General features: G+C 35.4%; 2 protein-coding genes across 16 annotated transcripts in view; both read right to left on the minus strand.

Annotated features, from left to right (window-relative positions):
- Positions 1–2801: 2801 nt before the first annotated feature.
- On the minus strand, positions 2802–12127 carry meltf (melanotransferrin). The gene is made up of 16 exons (XM_056258890.1): positions 12019–12127; positions 11693–11847; positions 11358–11457; positions 10532–10717; positions 10289–10439; positions 10111–10178; positions 9606–9790; positions 9298–9460; positions 9043–9194; positions 8738–8834; positions 8355–8549; positions 7089–7242; positions 6923–6990; positions 5674–5861; positions 5407–5599; positions 2802–3566 (listed from the first exon to the last, which is right to left on the minus strand). Exons 1-16 carry the CDS (start codon positions 12065–12067, stop codon positions 3499–3501), a joined length of 2172 nt encoding a protein of 723 aa, XP_056114865.1. The 5' UTR covers positions 12068–12127; the 3' UTR covers positions 2802–3498.
- A 3567-nt stretch (positions 12128–15694) lies between these two features.
- Positions 15695–20947, minus strand: part of dlg1a (discs large MAGUK scaffold protein 1a) — a 131970-nt gene continuing 126717 nt past the window's right edge. For 14 of the 15 annotated variants that reach the window (XM_056258884.1, XM_056258883.1, XM_056258882.1 and 11 more), the window contains 7 exons: positions 20816–20857; positions 19227–19277; positions 18997–19098; positions 18739–18911; positions 18472–18581; positions 18287–18378; positions 15695–15931 (listed from right to left, as the gene is read on the minus strand). In XM_056258884.1, the coding sequence (XP_056114859.1) occupies positions 15825–15931; positions 18287–18378; positions 18472–18581; positions 18739–18911; positions 18997–19098; positions 19227–19277; positions 20816–20857 (677 nt within the window). In that variant the 3' untranslated portion in view covers positions 15695–15824. The remainder of the gene's footprint in view (positions 15932–18286; positions 18379–18471; positions 18582–18738; positions 18912–18996; positions 19099–19226; positions 19278–20815; positions 20858–20947) is intronic. The other variant, XM_056258880.1, reaches the window with a different exon arrangement.

The following is a 20947-nucleotide window of genomic DNA, read 5'->3' on the forward strand; positions in this document are numbered from 1 at the left end:
TCGAATCTAGTTCAAGCTTTATGTGTAGCAAATGAATTTTACATGACTTGTGTTATAATAATTATTGTATACGTAAAGTCACCTTTAATTATACTTTTTTACAATACAGCTTCAAATCAGCTTCACAGTGATAACATGAAAATAATCCAAGAAGTTTGTTTCTAGAAGAGAATGCGTCATCGTCCACCTGAAGTAAGGCAGATCAATAATATTGTTGAATATTAAATGTCCCCAAGCAAGCCAAAAACCAAGGCAACACGTGGCAAGGAACCAAAACTCCACCAGGAGACAGAATTGAGAAAGAAAGAAAAAAACCTTGGGAGAAACCAGGCACTTGACTTTAGCATCTCAAAATCGTTTGAGAGGGTTGAAAAGGTGTGTAACGTTACACTTTTACAACACCAGCTAAAAAAAAAAAAAAAAAAAAAAAAAAAAAAAAACGTATGCTAACGTTCGCATTAGGTTATGAAAACGATAATTCTAAATGTTCTCTGAACGTTCAAATGTCCCAATGTTTAAAACGTTCTTATGCAAACGTAGGAAATTCTATTTTGTCATTCTGCAAACATTATGGGAAGGGATTGGGATAAATAACGTTTTTGCGCGAACATTGTTAAAGATCTTAATTTCTTTAGGAATTTTTTTTTGTTCATAAGGTTAAGTTACGTAGATTGACCTAATGTGATACCAAAAAGATTGACTGCCACTTGACTAACTGCTAGTGGGTCATAAAGTGTCTTAAGATCTTGTATTGTTGAATGCAACTGGTCCCATATAACTTCTTAGAACATTCCCTGTTAGCTGGCACCTTGCTTCTCCAGGAACATGTGTTAACTTACAACGTGAAACCTAAGTTCATTTTTAATATGACCTCTTCATAAACTTAACTGGATAATAACAGATCTTGACTAAAATGAAATCTTGGACATCTCCACATATTTTTCAAATAACACAGGTCAATGAAAATACAATTTAAAAAAAAAAGAAAAGAAAAAACAACGACCCAAATTTTTATGATGCGTGTTTATTTAAAATAAGAGACAGTATGTTGTAATACTTGAGCAGACGCACTGGCCTGGCAACTAAATATTAGTTATCTCAATCATTTCATTAAGAAATTGCAACCAAGAAAAAGCAGGCTAAACATTAATGCAAGACATTCATGTGTCAGCACATATACACTGATATGGTATCTGAACAACATATACAAATAAACCTCTCAAAGAAACATCAAATTACAAAGCAAAAAAGTGAATACTATAATGGAACAGACATCTAAAGCACACACTGATGTGAAAAAGCAAGCTGAAGGGATGATCTATTATATAAATGATACCAAATCTGCTGGAGGTCCATCCATTGTGGGTTTTAGACTAGACTTGTTAAGCCCCATTTGCTTGGACTTGAATTTCAACAAATGTTAAATGAATAGTATCCATGGTTATTTATCTCAGTGTAGGGGTTCACCTGTGACCTGACTAAAATGATCTGTATGAATAATTTTTGGGAATTTACAATCAGTTACTACCACAAAGAAAGGCAAGCAACAGTTTTAGAACATTGTTTAGTAAATGGAATTTAACAGCTTTGCAACAATACTAACACAATGCAGAGACAAAAGGTTTTTAATGTTGCAACAGAACAGACTGCACAGGCACTGGAAAGATATATTTCTCCCCCAGATATGAAAGCATTACTGAGCGTATCAGAATTCAACAACTTATTTCAACCCGGTGACTAATTATCAGGGGCCATATTCACAAAGACTTTTATCTTACCACTAGGACTACTCCTAAATCGCACTAAAATATTTTAGCTAGGAGTTTTCTCTTAAAAGTTATTCACAACGCCTTTCAGACCTACTCTTATTAAGGAAAAATGACAACTCCTAAACTAAGGAGTGAGTCTTCGTTGCTATGGATGACGTCAATTCTCATGCACGAGCTTCCTCGCAATGATCACGGTGATTGGTTGTTAGATGACAGGGCAATCATGCGGAACATAACACATAACAAATCATGGAATTACGACATCTAAATATGTCTGTGTCCTACACAAAATAATAGTAATGTCATCGAAATGCATATCATGTGTGTGCAGGCCCCAGTGAAGTGTAATTCTAAAAAAGGCAGAGAGAGAGAGAAAAGTCGTGAATTAAATTAAATTAAATCAAGGTAGCCTAATACCCTAATGAAAACCGCCACTTACCTAATAATGAAAAACGACACTTGCATTAACACATTAATTGACATCCTATTAGCCTAAATAGACTACTTAAAGCAAGGAAATGTTGCTCCTATTGAAGTAATGTAAATAGTTGAATGACGGTGGATTATGAACTCGCCAAAACGGAAAAGAAAGCCCAACTGGACGCAGGATCAGTTACTGCTGCTGGCCCAGTTGGTGCTGAAAAAAAAAATGGATAAAAGGGAAATTCGGCACTGGGATATCAAGCCAAACTAAGCGTGAGACATGGGAGAGGATTTGTTTGCAGATCAATGCAGCATTCCCGCTTGTGTCGCGGACCCCGGACGACTGCGAGAGGCGGTGGTATACGCGCTACAATCCTTTGTGAATAGGTCTTAGTGAGTTAGGAGTCCTCTCGACTTCTTTTAAGCTGTCCCAGACTTAGGTGCTACTTTTAGGGCTAAAATGCTTCGTGAATTACTCTTAGTGAAAAAAATTAGGAGTCCTAAAGTTAGGAGTGACACGCCCATTATTTTTTAGGAGTTGCTCCTAAATTCGCCAGTTAGGAGCTACTTTTAGCCTTAAAATTCTTTGAGAATACGGCCCCTGATTGGTTAAAAAATTATTTTGGATTTTATATACATGAGCTACACAATGTCCTGTTGATTTGAGAATGCAAAAGCAACAAAAAACCCCACTGAAAACTCATTTTCTTCTGCTTTCAGTCTGGGGAGAATATGAGAGGAAAAGAACCTTTTCAATCTATTCAGTAGTAAAACTCCAGTGCATGTTGCATTCAACGGCATGATAGTAGTTAAAGAAAATCATCAAAGAGGAAAATACTAGACACAGCATATTCCCTGATATGGCATGTGCCTTCAAGTAGTTCATAGCATAATAAAATGTTGGTTTTAAATGCTGCAATAAACATTGTGCAATAAATATGTAACAGGCAAAGCATATGCACTGATATGGCTATTGCCCTCAGCAATTTCAGAGTAGAATAATACAAATGGTCATTAAAAATTAATCAGCTTTGGTTTAAACTCTAGTTTAAAGAAAGACTTCAGACAACTCTTTGTGGTTCCTAATTTAAGACGGTCCACAATCTCCCTCAGAAATCTTATCAGCCGTACTATGTACCATTACAATCACAGATAAAATGCATTGCTATTGCTTAAGCATATTGTAGCTTTAAATTTGACATCTTGATTTGAACTTGAATCACCTATAGATATATTGGTACAGCTATGAAGGTCAGAGTCAAGAAGAGATGAAGTTGCCAAACCCCTGCTGTGGCTGGCAGACCTGCTACAAAGCCAACAGGGACACCAGGGAGCTCACAATGGACATCAGCAGTAGTGAGGATGAGGACAACACTGCAATGGGAGAGAAACCAATGCACACATAGTGGAAAGAGTTACTAGAAGAATCCAAGTATTATAAATGATTTAATATTTAAACAATAGAACACAAGAGGGAGTTAGCCTTGATTTTATTTGTAAGCAAATCATTTTAAAGGGGTCATGAATTGAGAAATCGATTTTTCCTTGATCTTTTGACATGCAAGAAAGAGGTCATTGTACTATAAAAAAAATCCTGTTTCAGAAAAGAAAGAAAAAAACTTCCTCTTTAGTCCAAAATCAGCTTTGCAAAACAAGCTCCGAAGACGACGCGACACGTTTCAGAATTTGGCACATTATGACGTAATATTGCAATGAAAGACCGCCTCTGGTTAATCAGATCAACGCCTACTTCGACATCATCCCATATTTGGCCCTGCCTACTGCCACGTTAGTGAGATGAGAAGGAGAGAAGAGAGATACAGAATCACAGGACTTAAAAATAACATTACCTTCCAAAGGATCCTAATGCTAGGAAAGTGAATTCACATTTTTTTCTCTTAGTAGCATGAAAATAATCTGTTATTTAAAATGTGATTGAATTATATACAGAAAGCGGTCAAAGAACGGCACGCTTCCTTTAACAATCATTGGAGCTGTCAATCACACAGCGCGAGTTTATCAGTGACTGGTTATCTGGAGTTATCGCCAAAACTCCCGTTATAATCAACGAATCTCTTATTTACATTGCGTTTGCACTGTTAGTTATGAGGAAAGCATTTGTGAGAGTGCAGAAATCGAGTATTAACACACATGACATGTCTGTAATTGCCTACAATGCTCATCACTGCAACATTTCATGCCACGATTTAAATATAATGCTATAGATCTAAATATGATCCAATAATCAACACTTTTCACGTTTTGTTAATCTCGACAGCTGTAATAGTAAAAACGTAGTAAACGTTTTAGAGAGAGTTCCACATGTAATATTTATTTCATATGCAAACATGTTAGCCAATCACAGCAGTGGCTGTTAACATTGAAGTCTCACAGCAGACACACCCCTTCCAACAGTGTGTTCAAATCAAAGGGCTAAAATTTATTATTTCTAAATTATGACCATTTTTGATGTAAAAATCATGCTAAAATCAGGAATAAAAAAAAAATGCAATTCATGACTACGTTTTTGTACGTACAAGCCAGATTTCTCTTGAAATCAGTGCGTATATGAATAATAATAATTATTATTATTATTCAATGTAAAATCTTTACCATTAATGGGTTCTTTCCTGTTCTTTGATGAAGAATCTTTATTTTCCCTTTTATTTCTTTTTATAGTCTATTTAATGAATGTATTGTACAAAATTATTATTACATTTCAAAACAAAAATATTTTTTATTTTACTATTAATGTTCTTTAATGTTTTTAATGAAAATATTTTTTTTTCTTTTTCTTTATTTATTCTTTAATAAAAAAATATTATTATTATTATTATTATTTCCTTTTTTTCCATTTTTTTTTTTTTCATTTATGCATTTGGCAGACACTTATCCAAAGTGAGTTAAATTTCATTCAAGTGATACATTTTATCAGTTCATGCATTCCCTGGGAATCAAACCCATGACCTTGGTGTTGTTGGCACCATGCTCTACTGTTTGAGCTACAGGAATGCTCAAACAGAAAAACGCTGCACTTTTTATTTAATTGATTTTTTCTTTTTAAAGAATGTATTTTAATGATATATTTTGTACATACAAACAAAAGACTAGAGAGAGAGAGAGACACACACACACACACACACACACACACACACACACACACATAAGATGACACAGGAAAAAAAAAATATAAGCCTATGCAGATTGGCAGTACCTGTTGATGTGGCTGAACACTCCATGGCCATCACAGCATCCAGGTAGCTCTGGCCAAGCCACTCCTCATACGTCTTCTTCTCTCCCACACCAATTAAAGTGATAGTTGAGTCCTTAAAAATCAGGTCGGACCCCTCATAAGCTTTTGAGTCAAACATCTTGAAGCCCGAGGCAGCATTAACTCCAAAGAAATTCTGAAAGATGCAAACCAAAAAGTCACACCTCCATTTTCATATTACCCTGAAAAATAACATTTGGCGTAAGCTACCTGGGCTTTGTCCAGAAGGCCAAAGATGAGGTGGTGGTTGGTGTCGGGTCTTATCATAACAGCGTGGGAAGGGACACGGGCCAGGTTACACTTAGTGTACTGAGTGACTTCAGCACGAGACTCCTGAGAACAAAGCAGCTGAAATTCACGGGAATCCAATTGTTCCGCCCAAGAATCAGTATTGTTTCCTGGAAAATAATAATTCTGACATGAGAGAAGTACTAGAGACTTCAACACACACAAAGTAATTGTCTGCTTGCTGTTACATAATTCTCTCTGAAATTTCCTATGGGTTTTTAGTTTTTTGTGTGAAAAATCTCATTTTTTGTTTCTTAATTTTCTCTCTGAAGTATTGTTAACCAGAGACCTTAAATCAAAAACTATTCTTATTATTATTAAAATTAGACCAGTTCCAACCATTCACCTTTTTAGAAGTGCTTTTTTTTAATTAGCTAATTATTAGCATGTTTAGTCTTTTTACTCATCGTAATAATAATTATTAATTTATTATTGTTATTATTTCTGCTGTTTAATTTAACATTTATTATTAAATACGGTATTAACACATTTTCTCTTGCTTCTTTAATTCTATGCTTTTGATTCTGCTATGGTCCTATTTTTTAAGTTTGGTTTTTATTTATTTACGCTTTGCTATGCTTTCATTTTTTTCTTAAATGTTCTTCATATTCTGACTTGTGAAGTAGATTTCATGGTAACACTTTACTTAAAGCCCCTATGTATAAAGCATTATAAAGATATTTATAACGTACATTATATCTCCATAAATAATTGTAAACAAAGTTAAATTGCATTATAATAATTGCAGATTCTGAAATTGGTTGTTTGTCATGTGTTTTAATGCAATTTACTTTGTAAAGGCGTGTTCAATGAATAGTTAATTATTATATTGTATTACAACTGGTTACAATTATTCATGAGACCATACAATGCATTATAAAGAGCATTATATGGTAGAATTACTGCATTAAAAATACTTTTATAATGTATCATACATACTGGCTTTAAGTAAAGTGTTACCGATTTGGTCAAATGAAAGGTGCTATAGAAAATAAAATGTTTTCATCTTATTATTACTATTATTTGTATTATTATTATTAAAGATTATGAAAGAGCCCACAGCAAATTAGCCTTCCAGTTAGGCCTACAAATTGATATAATGACTGAAAAGCTCAATTAAGACGTTTAAGGTTTTTTTGACTAAAAGCAAGAGAGAACTTCTGAGAATTACCATTTGTGTTCTGAAATACAGTGGAATGCTTGACAAAGGCCACATCACCATGATTTTCAACAAGGCACCTGGAAATATAAACGGAGACCATGTTCAAATATTTATTTGTCATGCAGATTCATTAGCACCAAATCTTTCAGATCTATTGTGTAGTAGAGTGGATTACCTAAAGGCTCCATCGTAACCGTCGTATAAGTCCTTGCCTTTTTCACACTTGTTCTGACCACTGGAGTCTCCAATGCACTGCTCACACAGATTACTGGGGAAACCCTTCTGATTGGCTCCCGGTACACAAGATGATTTAAAGAACTCCCCAGCAGCTAAAGGCAGATTCACACTCTCATCGCACTGATTTTTTTGGTATTCATATACAGCAAACAACAATATATAACAATTTGTGATAGCTTTTATTAATGACAATAAAAAAAAAATTAGAATTACGGAATTATTACATTATACAAATCTTAACATATCACTAGGTTACAACGAGAAATAAATGTTACTACTGGCTATTTGATTCACGTAACTTGTATTTATTAGAGCAACGTGTTTGCAAATATTTAATCATGATATATCCAGCCTTGACCCTAAAGAGAATAAGCTGTTTGGAGAACGGATGAATGATCATAATATGTATATATATATATATATATATATATATATATATATATATATATATATATATATGTAATGTGGTCCAAATCTGAGATCAGCAGTGCAAGTGCTTCTATTCAGCATTCGTTTCTAATGTAATACAAAATGAGTAACACTTTACAATAAGGTTTCATCTTTTAACATTAACTAAGAATGAACAGTACATTACAGCATTTATTAACATTAGGTCATGTAAAGATATAGTTCAAGATATACTAATCTTTTTTTTTTAATCAAGTTGTCTGTTAACATTAGTTAATAAGCTGTAAACGAACATGAACTTCAGAGCCCCTAAAGGGACATGGTGAAGGGAAAAAAATGATATGGGAGGAAAGATTTTGTCAATGCTTTTGCGTTCTCTTTTGCGAGGGAACGCAAAGGTTTTGTGAGTGAAGACAAAATCTCATAGTTTTTCCATCACTATGTCCCTTTAGGAGCTCCGTACATGAACAAGCAATGTAAAATTGTTTTTCTATTAAATAACATTAACAACAATTAACAATGCTGTAAAAAAAATGTGTTGCTAATTGATAATTCAATTTAGCTATTGCATTAACTAGCATTAACTAAGGAGACTAAAGTTAATGCAATAGCTAAATTTAATTATCAATTAGCAACACATTTTTTTACAGCATTATTAATTGTTGTTAATGTCATTTATTTAAAATGTTTCATTTACAAATTACAAAGAACTATTTGAGTGAAACGTGTAACTGAAACATTTAACTTTGGTCTCAGACTTTGGGACCCCATGGTATAAGTCCACTACATGTCCTACCTTGGGGCACTTGGCATGTCTCCGGTCTGACGATGCCTTTTTCTATTAGCAGACCCATTGGAATGTTCCAGCCTGCAGTTCTGCCATAACCTGTGTGACAAGAACGCTTGCTCTTGAGGTCACTGAATCTCTGGATGTCTCTGTTGCTCTTCCTCAGTACAGCCACGGCATAATAAATGCTTCCGTCAGTGTCTCCTATGACAGAGAATCACAGTGGCTTGTGAAAATGAATCATCAGTTATGAATAAAACACAAAGTAGTTACCCAGTGAGGACATTTTGAATGTTTACTTTGTACTATATTCAGGTCATTTCATATAAAAAGTATATGGAAGCATATGAAGCTGGTTAAGTCAAAGTACACTGACAGTGTATGGCACTAACCTGTGTAGCTTTCTCCAACAGCAGGTTTTAAACCAAAACTCTTTCCTGCTGTGTAGATGTAGCCTCCATCAAGAGTGATGACATCAGCTTCCTTGTTCTGGAGGAAAAGAGTCTCATTCAAATAGAGCACAACTTTTTCACCTGCATTGAGTTTATACAAATCAATTTCTCTACAGATAAAATGAAAGAGATTTTTCGAGTCAGAACTTGACCGTTGCACTCTATTGCAGGTGTTAAGAAAAATGTAGAAAAAAGCAAGTATGGATAAGATGGTTTGGTATTTAAATGACTGTTGACTGGCATACTTGTATTTTCTTCAAACAGTCTTCCACAGATGTGCCATAGACACACTGAATATCAGGAATCAAATTTTTGCTTTTGAAAGCCACAGCCATGTCTGCACATTTTTGCTGCTCTCCATATGACAGGACACACCATCGAAGTTGAGAGGGGACATCTATATAACACACACACAACAGAGAAACAGATGTAAGCACAATATATGTAAGAAAGAAAATAGAAAATGTTTCATTGTTTGATGAAGATACAGAGATTCACACCTGACTTTGAGCAGTCCATAGCTCTCAGTATGTCATAGTATCGGCCCATCCATTCGATATAGTTTTCATTTCCAGCTTGGATAAATGTGGTTGAAGCGTCGCTGAACAACAAGTTTTCCCCATTGAAGTTTGCTGAGGAGAACATAGAGAACCCAGACTTTTGCTGAAGAGAAACACACAAACACGTTTAAATAAAACAGTATGTTGCACAACAAAATAAAATGTACATTTTGTATTTACTCTATTAGAAAATAATGAATGAATCCTAATGAAGTCGAAAACCTTCGATATCACTAAAAGGATCATACCAGTCCCTCACGCAACATGTTGTAAACCACTGAACTGCTGATGTCAGTGTGGACAACAATCCCCCTCGATGGCACTCGAGCCAGATGGCATTTCTCATAATCACTGACTGGACTGCGCGTGCCGTCCCGACACAGGAGCTGATAGTCTGCAGAGTGCAAGCCGTGAGCCCATGATTCCCCCTGACCTGACACACAAAGTTAAAAGATATATTATTATCTTCATACACCGATCACAATTATCCAAAACACAATATTAGAAGACCCCCAACTTGCTATAATAACAGAACTATAACTATACTTTATTCATGTAAACAAATGGGACCTTATTATTATTATTTATACTATTATGATTTAATTTACATTAAATGTTAATTAATTTATTACATGTTTTATTAATATTGTTATATTAATATAATATATATATATTTTTTAATCATTCTGTGCCCCCCTTGGAAGTTTGGTGAGGCCCCCTGGTTGAGAAGCACAGACTAAACTACACATTTACCATCAGTATTCTCGCCTACAGTGGTGTGCTTTACAAAGGCGACATCACCTGCATCCTCAGCCAAGCACCTGTGAAGCCCAAAACATCAGTTAACTGACATACTGAGAATATTTCTCACTATCAGAGCTGCAATTGCAACAGATTTCGGTGTAGTATGATGTGACAAAGAACATGGCACCTGAATGCTCCGTTATATGCATAGTATCGCTCAGTGTTGCTTGGGTCACACTTAAACGTTCCGGATTCATCTCCCACACAGAGCTGACACAGGGATGCAGGGTCGTCTTTAGCCCCCGGGATACAGCTGGCCTCAAAGAAGTCAGCAACCCCTAAAAAGCCAAGATAATCGACAAGATACTTTTCCATCTGAAAAAGGCAATCTGACCATTTTTGATGCGCTGCACCAAAAGTAAAGGAGTACCTTGAGGGATGTCACAGCCCACGGCAGACATCATCCCAGTGTCAATCAAATACCCTAAAGGGATGTTCCAGCCAGCTGTGCGGTTCTTCCCGGTGTGACAAGACTTCTTCCCCTTCAGACTGTTGATGTTGATGGCTGAATTTGTCTTTTTAACCACAGCAACACCGTAGTAAGTTATTCCTTTCCCTATGGCCATTAAGAGAAGAAAAACATTTATGACTTTATGTTAGTCTACATTTTATGTTGATCTAAAAGTTGAATTTTTCCATATAAAACAATGGATGGTCCATAACATCGGTACTTGTATTACAAAGTACATTTATTATATTTTAATTATGATAAAGAAATCAAATACAGATAGAGGCATCATCTGTTAATAATCAACCTATTGTTTCTGCTGACATTTAATTATGTCCTGGTAACACTTAACAATAATGGCTCATTAGTTAACATTAGTTAATGTATTAACTAACATGAACTAACCATAAGCAATACATTTGTTATTGTATTTGTTCATATTTATTAACGTTATTTAATATAAATACAGCTGTTCGTTGTTTGTTCATGTTACACCTAACTTATGTTAACAAATACAACTTTTGATTTTAATAATGTATAAGTAAATGTTGAAATTAACATTAACAAAATTAATAAATGCTGTAGAAGTGCAGTTCATTATTAGATGATGTTAACTGATGTAGTTAACTAATGGAACCTTGTTGTAAAGTGTTACCTGTGTCCTTAATCACTGTCTTTCCATTTCAACAGAGTTCATTGGTACAACTTGCATAATCTGGTATCTTGAAAATAAGAACATCGATCATACCATCTGCTCCAGATTCTCCAGCTGCAATTTTGAAGCTGGCTTGCTTGCCAATGTTGTATATGTCTGAAACACTGGCTGAAAAGGCATCAACTTCTTTTTTCTGTCAAAATCAATATTAATCACAAATGCAACTTAGTTATTCAACAGACTCATACTCTGCAAATAAAACAGACAAAACACTACACACTTTCAAAGCATGGTATCTGAGAAGAGACACTATCCTTTGTCAAGTTTTTTTGGTAAATTATGTGATACTATTTAAGCCTCCTGTCCTAAATATAAATGCATAGATGGATGACAGACAGACAGACAGACAGATAGATAGACAGACTTACGGTGAGTTTTTGAGCACATTCTGCTTTAGATGAGACACGGACGCACTGTATCGCTGGTCGAATTGAAGCACTGGTGAATGCCTGAGACATGGCTTTGCATTTGGACTCCTCCGCCTCAGAAATTGTGCACCACTTTATTGTACTCTGCCCTGACACTGCACGAAGTAATGTAACATCAACATCATCATTTCCCCTTCAAAATGTTCTTATTTCCTGCTCAGAACACTGCTAACATTAAAAACATAATAGCGTAACATAATAATTAACCTGAGTGGAATGGGCAAAATCATGTTTTTTCTTCATTTTAATTTTTAAATGTTTCTTACCATAATGCGTGACTGCAAGCAGAACACTTAGAAAAGCCCAGGTGTCCATCTCTGACTCGAGAGTGCGCAGATGTTGTTACTGTAGCCTACTGTTGTAGCTTTATATCTGTGAGAGTCTGTTGCAAAGTCCAAAACTCAGCCCTTTGACATAACCAAACGGGAAATGGTACCTTATCATAAACGATACGTGCAGTCAAGTTCGAAATTTATAGACTATAATATGACTAGACACGAGGACTCAAAACGACACGTCCAAGACGGGCGGAGGTCCAAGGTGCACACAGAGGGGTCTTTCATTCTTGGAAGCTCCACCTTTTTCCATAAGAGAATGGAAAAGAGACTCTGATTCAAGTGCAGTGTCATAAACCCAGGTAAAATAACTTTTACCCTTGAAAAAGAAAATTACTATTTCAAACGAGCAACTTTCGGTAAATGTAGTTCAGATATTTCAAACTGAAGACAAGCGTTAAGGACACTTTCTGGTTAACAAACCGCAAAAAGCCGGTTTAAAAAAATGCTATATAATTGAATCTAAAATTATCCAAATAATACTTTCTCTAGCAGGCTATGAACAAAACATAGACTTCAATTAACAAAAGTGATAATGCATCCGAGACGCAATAGCTTTTGGCTGCATGAGGCTACGCTTTTGCATCTGTTGTAATAAAAAATTCAGAATGTTACTGTCATAAAGTGTCACACCATTACACATCAGCTCAGCTCTTGCCAAGGGACATAAGGCCTACGGCAATAGTGAATTGTGACTGCTTAAAGGGACAATGTGTAGGAATTTTATTTCTCCCATCTAGAGGTGAAAATGTATTTTGCATTCAAACGAATTGCGCTCTTCAGCGCCTCGCTTTTTCAAATGCACGTTGCATCTACGGTAGCCATTATGTACCAAAAAGCTATGACATGATGTCTTCTAATACTAAAAGCACTTCGTGGTCAAGTGTTCCTTTGGGTGAACAGTTTGTCACTCAGACTTATAGAATATTGGTTAAAGTGATAGTTCACCTAAAATGAAGATTATGTCAACATTTCCTCACCCATGTCGTTCCAAACCGGTATGACGTTTCTTTCTTCTGTGGAACGCAAAAGAAGATATTTTTAAAAATGTTGGTAACCAAACTGTTTTGTTTACAATTGACTTCCATTGAAAAAAAAAGAGAAATTTCTCAAAATAGTTATGTTATTACCATAGACAGTGCCAACTCTCACGCATTTAGCGTGAGACTCATGCGTTTACGCCACACATCCATTTTCTCACGCAGAGAAAAAATCGCCGAGCAATGAGGACACTGACACCGACAGACAAGACAGAGCAGGTTACTTTTGATATGAAACAAATTTTCAGCACTTTTCAGTTTCTGATAATTTTATTACGAAATTCAAACAATAAATAACGTTTTGGCGCTTGTAAATGTGACATGACCTCAGTTCAAGTGGCAGATGAACCGATCTCACTCCTCTTTAATTAACGTAGTCAATAAACTCGAATGAACAATAGGTATTGAAAGATAAAGTACAACTTACCAAAATGTATATCCCTCATACATACCGGTAATATCGATCAATCAGTGTTTTTCAACTGTGGAAAGAGGTCATAAACAGCTGGAGAATATGTCACGTAACGTTACCTCAGGAAAGCCATTTAATGACCATATATAGCTATAGAGGAGTATTTAGCTAAATATGTGCACTGTATTACAAATTTATTATATTTTTACATATATTGTTCAAATATTATAACATTAGTATAATAAAAACCGTATTATATTTCATTTTTGAGTTGTTATTTTTAAACTTTAATAATAATACCAGCTGACAGGGCTGTAGGATGTTTACAGCAGTAGGTGAGATATTTTTCTTCTTGCGAAAAATTAACATGTATCCCTAATATTTATCCAAATTATATCGGATTCAAATCACAAGAATTGAAATCGTGAAATTTGTGTCAATGAATAATAGAAAAAGTATCCTGCCAGTCATTGCATCATGTAAACATTGTAACATGTTGTCACTAAACTCTAAACTTCTGTTCAGTTACCAAATGTTTTGACAATCACAACACACTTGTGATGCAAGTTTTCTTTTACCCTTTTAAAAAAAGATACAATCAAAACACTGTGTATGAGAAAAAAGTTTTTATTAGCTGTTCTCCTCTTTGACAAATGGAATGAATCAAGTTGGCAGATTATGTACATTATCTAGTCATAAAAGTGTGTTAGAAAGCCATGAAGACAAGTTAGAGAAGCAATCTTTTAGAAAACAATCATCTCCGAGTAACTTAAGAATGAAAAGGGGATGCTGTCAGCGCGGCCCCTGGTGGAGAGTTAAAGGCTTGTGTTAGAGAGTGGCAGAGCAAATCTCTCTTCATCTATGGGCAATCGACAAGTTCACATACATAGAGGCAAGAATCTCCTAGCCTCTAACGTTTACAGCTCATGCTAACTCTGACATTTTCACAATCCCAGGTGAAAACAGAAAGAGAAGCCCTCTCCTCCGCTTCTCACTCATATTTAATGTGTCAAAGACTATTGCTTTTAGAAATCATGCAAGTCACATGAAAAAGTAAACATGACATAACTACATAGGAGAGAGAGCTGAAGACTACAAACTGCCAACTTGAGTTTTTTCATATTGTTTGAGCAGATGCAAATGGAACTCCACCATTCAGCCCAGGTGTCCCGTGAATCAGTGTTGTTTTTGCATAAAAACAAACCATAAACAACAAAAGTGAAGGAGGTAAAAGTAAAAAAAAAAAATATATATATATATATTTTATATACACACATATTTATATGAGTGTATGTCTGACATTATAAAGAAATAATTCCCATAGGTATAGTGTTTAATTAAAGCTCAATATAGACTTTTATTATAACAAAATAGGCAGTATACTGAGGGATTGAATATACATTACAATTTATACTCTCTTATTTGCATTGCTGTTTCTTGAAGTAAGAATATGTCATCACCTGGATTTGAAAGATAACCATAAACCGTTCCTTTCTTCACCTCAACTATAAGCTACTCCCATATGCACCATGATTAAAATGTACACAGATTGTTAAGACAAATAGACATTTAATATAAAAAGAAGAACTTTTGTGCCAAATGTTTTTGTCCTCTTTGTGCACTTGTGACAAAACTGATCAGCTGTGTAGAGCAAGTGGGCTGCTTCATTTTACAAAATAAACGAGAGAAAACAAAAGTAATATGACGGCAGCAGTTCACATAGCTCAAATCTGTCTGACAAAAAAAAAAAAATTAACATATGTTAAATCTCAAAAGAATAATCCAAAACATGCTCTTAATGCAAAAACATGCAAAGTTGAGCTTTATGTCTTTTCAGAGACAGACATGAAAGCTTTAACTTCTGATCATATTTGGGGGGGAAAAGAACAAACCAAAATGTATATAATGCATTAACTCATTGGTTTTCCTTCGAGAAAGTCACCTCCCTTAAACATTAAGGAATCTGTACCGTATAATCTGTCCAGTAAGTCGCTGTTCAGGCATGTCTCCTGAAATGCGGAGATTGGGATGCAAGTTCTAGACAGCAGTTTCAAAGAGAGGCATGAGAGAGAGTAAGAGAGAAGTGGCTGTAAGACCACCATGACCCCAAGACTCCAAAATCAGTGGAGAATATTTTGGACTCCAAAAAAAACAAAACATGTTTCCTATGCTCAGGGGTCAGAAAGCCAATGTCAGCAGCAGGCCAGGTTAGTATAAAAGAGAAAACTTGGGGGGATAACAAAAAAAGTTGCAAGAGGAATAAGGTTTATTTGTCTTCAGCCATCTCACAACTTCTCTTTGACTGGTACCCAGATGACCGGCCCAGATTGCTCCTCGATGATCTGCTTAACCTGGTTGTAGATCTCTTCTAATGTGTCCCCTTGTACAATGGCTGCAAGAAAGATAAGATCAACATCGATGAGTATAATACATCTCACTCTAAGACTCTGAGACTAAGTACATGCAGCCCATAATTATTTGCCACTGATGCCAAATGCGGTCACTCCCTTTAATAAAAAGTCTTGGTAACATTACAAAAATAAAAAGCAAATAAATGTCCTAACAGTATTTTATAATACTTTAAATTGTTGTGTTTGTGCAGCCTCAGGGGCAACAAAGGACTCTTGTCTACTGTCAATAGTGTAGCGATGCATGAAGCACAGTTCATACAGAAGTCATTTTAAAACGGAGCAGCTTTCATTTGGTCAGCACAATGAATTTGCTTGACCAACTCGAACCCGTTGCGAAATCTGCTTGGGGAAATTTTGCGCCTTCACACAAAATCCCTGATCGCGTGGATTCCTATTGAAATGACTGGATTAGACCCGCGAAAACTCGACTGAAGTAAATGTGGCCGAACCGTAATGCAATTAAAAATTGCATGTCACTCCTGTGGAAAGTAATGGGTTAGCAGATGTTGCTACATTTTAATGTCTATGGTGTTACAGCAATATAAAAGCTCAAAAATCTTCTGTGCAAGCACTAATACAACATACCATATTGTTTCTGTGGTTAAAGCAAAGGTTATTTGCAGTGAGCTAATGTCTGTCTTGGCTTTTTTTTTTTTACTACACCAAATTGATTGTTTCCGCTTTTAATGTTCTGTTTTGTAAATGTTAATAATGATTTATTTTGAATATTGAGTTAAACTGAAAATAAACATATTATAGTAAGTTATAAACTCAAGGAAACTTTCCTGGAAATACTCCAGGCAATCTTTCAACGACTAAAGGTTGTTTGCTGTGAGGAGACATAAAACCACACAGTGAAGTTTCACATGCTTGCGGCTTTTGTGATATTTCATTGAAAACCCCAACCTTATTTATTATTTGAATGGCAGTGGTTTTGTGCAAATGTTGATTGCCTTTTTAATTAAATTTAAATCAATAAGCTTGGCATCTGTCAACTCAGCGTGTCTTGGTGGGGGGATTAATGTAAACATAATTCGTTTTGTGTCTTAAAAGGATAGTTCAACTAAAAATGAACACGGTCATTATTTACTCACCCCAGTGTCATTCCTAAACATACTTTCATCTATCATAAAAGAATATATTTCTAAACATATCTCTGTTTGCTTGTTTGTTTTTGTCCATACAATGAAATTAATTGGGGATCAATGTTGTTTTGGACCCCATTGACTTTCATTGTATGGGGGGAGAAAAAAAAGAAACACTGAGATATTAAAAACATTGATTTTTTATGTTGCACAAAAGAAAGTCGTACAGGTTTGGAATGACATGAGGGTGAGTAAATAACAGAATTGTCTTCTTTTTTTCCGCTACCCCTTTAAAATCAATGTAAACAGGTGGAATAAAACTGGATGTGTGTCAAAATAGCTTAGTTTAAAAGAGTGGTGCAGGGACGATGTTAATACCCAGAAAACTAATTCACCACTGGTTCACTCGAGATATTTCTATGGGGTTTTTCAATTTACTCTACAAGTAAAATAATGTCTGTTTTAGAGCATGTGAGTGATTCCGCTCTATGCCAGTGTGCTCTGCTCAATCGCTCACGGCCCAAGTGAATGCTTCAATTATGTAGCGCTCACACTCACCAGTTAAACGACATTCGCTCAAATCCCGCTCCCACAATACATTTCTCTGTACTTTACATCTTTCTGCTGGTTATGATATTTGTGGCTTTATAGCAATATTTTATTAAGTAGTAGGCTTTACATAAATAAAAAAGAGCTTCGCTGTTAGTATATCAAAAAATTTTCCGCTAACTAAGTTTCTCCACTCTCCCCTTCAATTTCGTTGCCTTCTTCGGTCTTAAAGGGATAGTTCACCCAAAAATGAAAATGTTTTCATCATTTACTCACCCTCAAGTTGTTCCAAACCTGTATGAGTTTATTTCTTCTGCTGAACACAAAAGACGATATTTTGAAGAATGTTTGTAACCAAAAAGGTGTGGTGGGGCACCATTGATTTCAGTATTTTTTTCCATACTATGGAAGTCAATGGGGACCATGAACAGTTTGATTACCCATATTCCTCAAAATATCTTCTTTTGTCTTCAGCAGAAGAAAGAAATTCAAGTATCCTCAAGACCTTATTTTACTTATTTAATTGGAAAACCCCATTGGAAAAAGTCTTCTGAGTTTTGACATCATCTTTGCACCCCTCTCTATATTAGAGTGTGGATTTGTTGCAGGACAGGTAAGGTAAGATATCTATAGATGAAAAGGAGTCAAGTAGAAATGTCAGAATTGATTTGGATGTGGGTAAGTGTATTCTACTGTTCTCACCGGTGAAGTGCTCTAAGAATTCCTGCTCCAGTTTCATAGCTCTGTCATAAGTCTTCCTGCCTTGCTCCTCCATCAATCTTTTATTCATCTCTCTGAGGAGGACACAGAGGACCTGTTATTAGTACCAATCAGTCAAGCTTTAGTATTTATCATGTGTTTGAGGATCCTTTCAAACAACAACGTACAAAATATTCTCCACTGATTTTGGTTTCACGAACACCGCTATGGGGTAGAGCTGTGCTAACTGGAGTCGTTTGATGGCATTGCCTGAGACATCCAGGATGCAATGTTTGCCCTTAAAGAACAGTGGAAAAAAAAAAGATTGTCACATGAAAAATGAGAAAACTGCAGCACAGTGAAATCGAAAGGTCATCACGAAACTCACAAAAAGAAAATTCCTTTTTTATTACTGCCATAAGTTTATTACTTCTTAACAAGTTGAACTTGTTCACCTTTTCTGCAACCTCTCGCACGGACTGCACGCTTGTCCCATAGAGGTGGTTGTTATATTGGCCCGCCTCGATGAACTTGTGATCTTGAATGTCTTTTTCCATTTGCTCCCGTGAGACAACAAAATGGTAGTCTCTGGCATCAACCTCGTAGTCTCGCTTTGGTCTAGTCGTGTCTGGTCAAAGAACAGTAATGACCATTATAACAGTGCAGAAGATATTTGAAATACTGCAAAAGAAATAATAAAACAGTGTACTCACGGGGAACACATGACCCAAACTTGTCAGGAAACTCTGAGATTAAATCATCGTTGATCCGGTCTTTCATGGGTCCAAGGATAATCACTGGACGAGCGTAACTCGCTGTAAACCACAATAAAAAGAAGTCTTACAATAAATCAGTGTTGTACAATGACACCTAAATGTAAGTTATATGGAGTAATAAAAACAAATGTACCATAATAAAAGAAAGCTTGCAAGAAGACACTCACCTTCCTGTTGCGTGACTGTCTCGTAAGAGAGGACATAATCTTCCTGTCCACCTGGTAAAGACAGAGATACTGATATAAGTTCAAAAATCTTAGAGAATATAATTAAACCAGCATGTATGTGCTGTATAGCCTCAGCTAAACTCTTCTATACCTTACCTAAATGGCTTAAACTTCTGATTGAGAGGATTTTGACAAACATCAGAGATGCATTTTCAAGAGTGGAACTGTTTTTATCTTCTTAGATACCTTAAAACCCCAGGCTCATACCACAACTTCTCAGAGAGGACATTAGCTTGCCGTCTAACAGCTAAAGTACACTGGTTAGCTAATTATTTGGCATGCTAAATAATGTATACTACTAATGTTCACATGGTTGGGGTCAGTAAGGTTTTAATTAATCTTAAAAATAAATGCAGTTCTTTTGAACTTTCTATTAAAAGCATCCTGAAAATAAAAACATTAAGCAGCACACCCGTTTTCAACATTGATAATAATAAGAAATGTTTCTTAAGCACCAAATCAGCATATTAGAATGATTTCTGAAGGATCATGTGACACTGAAGACTAAAGTAGTGGCTACTGAAAATTCAGCTTTGCCATCACATGAACAAATTACATTTTAAAATGTAATGATATATATATTTTTAAAAAATACTGATTTTAGTGTATTTTTGATCAAATAAATGCAGCCATAGTGAGCATAAGAGACTTTGTTCAAAAACTATTTAAAAAATCATACCGACATCAAACTTTTAAGCAAGAGTGTACAAGTTTAAGGTTAAAAGACTGGTGCAATAAATAAATAAATAACCTCACTAATCAACTATGTTGTTGTATGACTAAGTCAACCACTTGTACATGAAAATCGAAATGTAATTGAAATCTGATGTTGAGCGTTCAAATATATTTTTCTTTTGTATTATTACTGCTCATTTACATTTCAAATATATTACTTGTACCCTATACCCTATGAAAGCATGCCTTTGTCTCTAATTTTCACTCACTGTTCAGATGAGATATATTTGAGAGCCATGTGGCATTAAATAAAAGTTCAAGAGGTTTTTCAGCCCGCTCAACGTGAATGACAGGCCATGATTTACAAAACTGCTGAAAGACACAGGCTTGTTCAAATGTTATTTGAAGGTAATATTCCAGGCCGTAACACGCTCTGTCCCTGGCATGATCACTAAAGCAAGGTACACACATGATAACAGCACCTGCTTTATCACTTAAAACTCTCAGCACAGGCAAAGCATGCTATGAACTATAAAGCATGGTAAATTAATGGTAAGCTTCTGTCGGCTAAATCAATAGTGTGTTTAGATTAGCTTTTAACAATTGTAATGTTGTGTTATGGAAAATTAAAATATAATTTTTTTTAAAATCTCAAAATAAACTATTCTTGTACAAAATCCTGACTCTGATATTGGTCTTAAATAGTACACATCTTTCAATTATGTGCGTGTGTGTGTGTGCGCGCGTGTATAACATATAAGGTAAGGTAAGTTTAGAGCACAAACGGGAATTAAACACTCAAGAGATGAACTCAAAAACATGATGAAAGGAAATAAAGGGGAACACACACTTACGGTAACTACTTTCACTATCGCTGGCGTTAGAAGTTACATGCTCTGAAACCATAAAAAGGGAAAATAAGCACCAGAGACACAAAAACACCAGCCTTGCAGGAATACGCCAGACACACTAGGAGCAGTCACCAG

The sequence above is a fragment of the Rhinichthys klamathensis genome, unplaced genomic scaffold (genome assembly GCF_029890125.1).
Source record: "Rhinichthys klamathensis goyatoka isolate OS25496 unplaced genomic scaffold, OSU_Roscu_1.1 h1tg000160l_1, whole genome shotgun sequence".
Classification (NCBI taxonomy): Eukaryota; Metazoa; Chordata; class Actinopteri; order Cypriniformes; family Leuciscidae; genus Rhinichthys; species Rhinichthys klamathensis.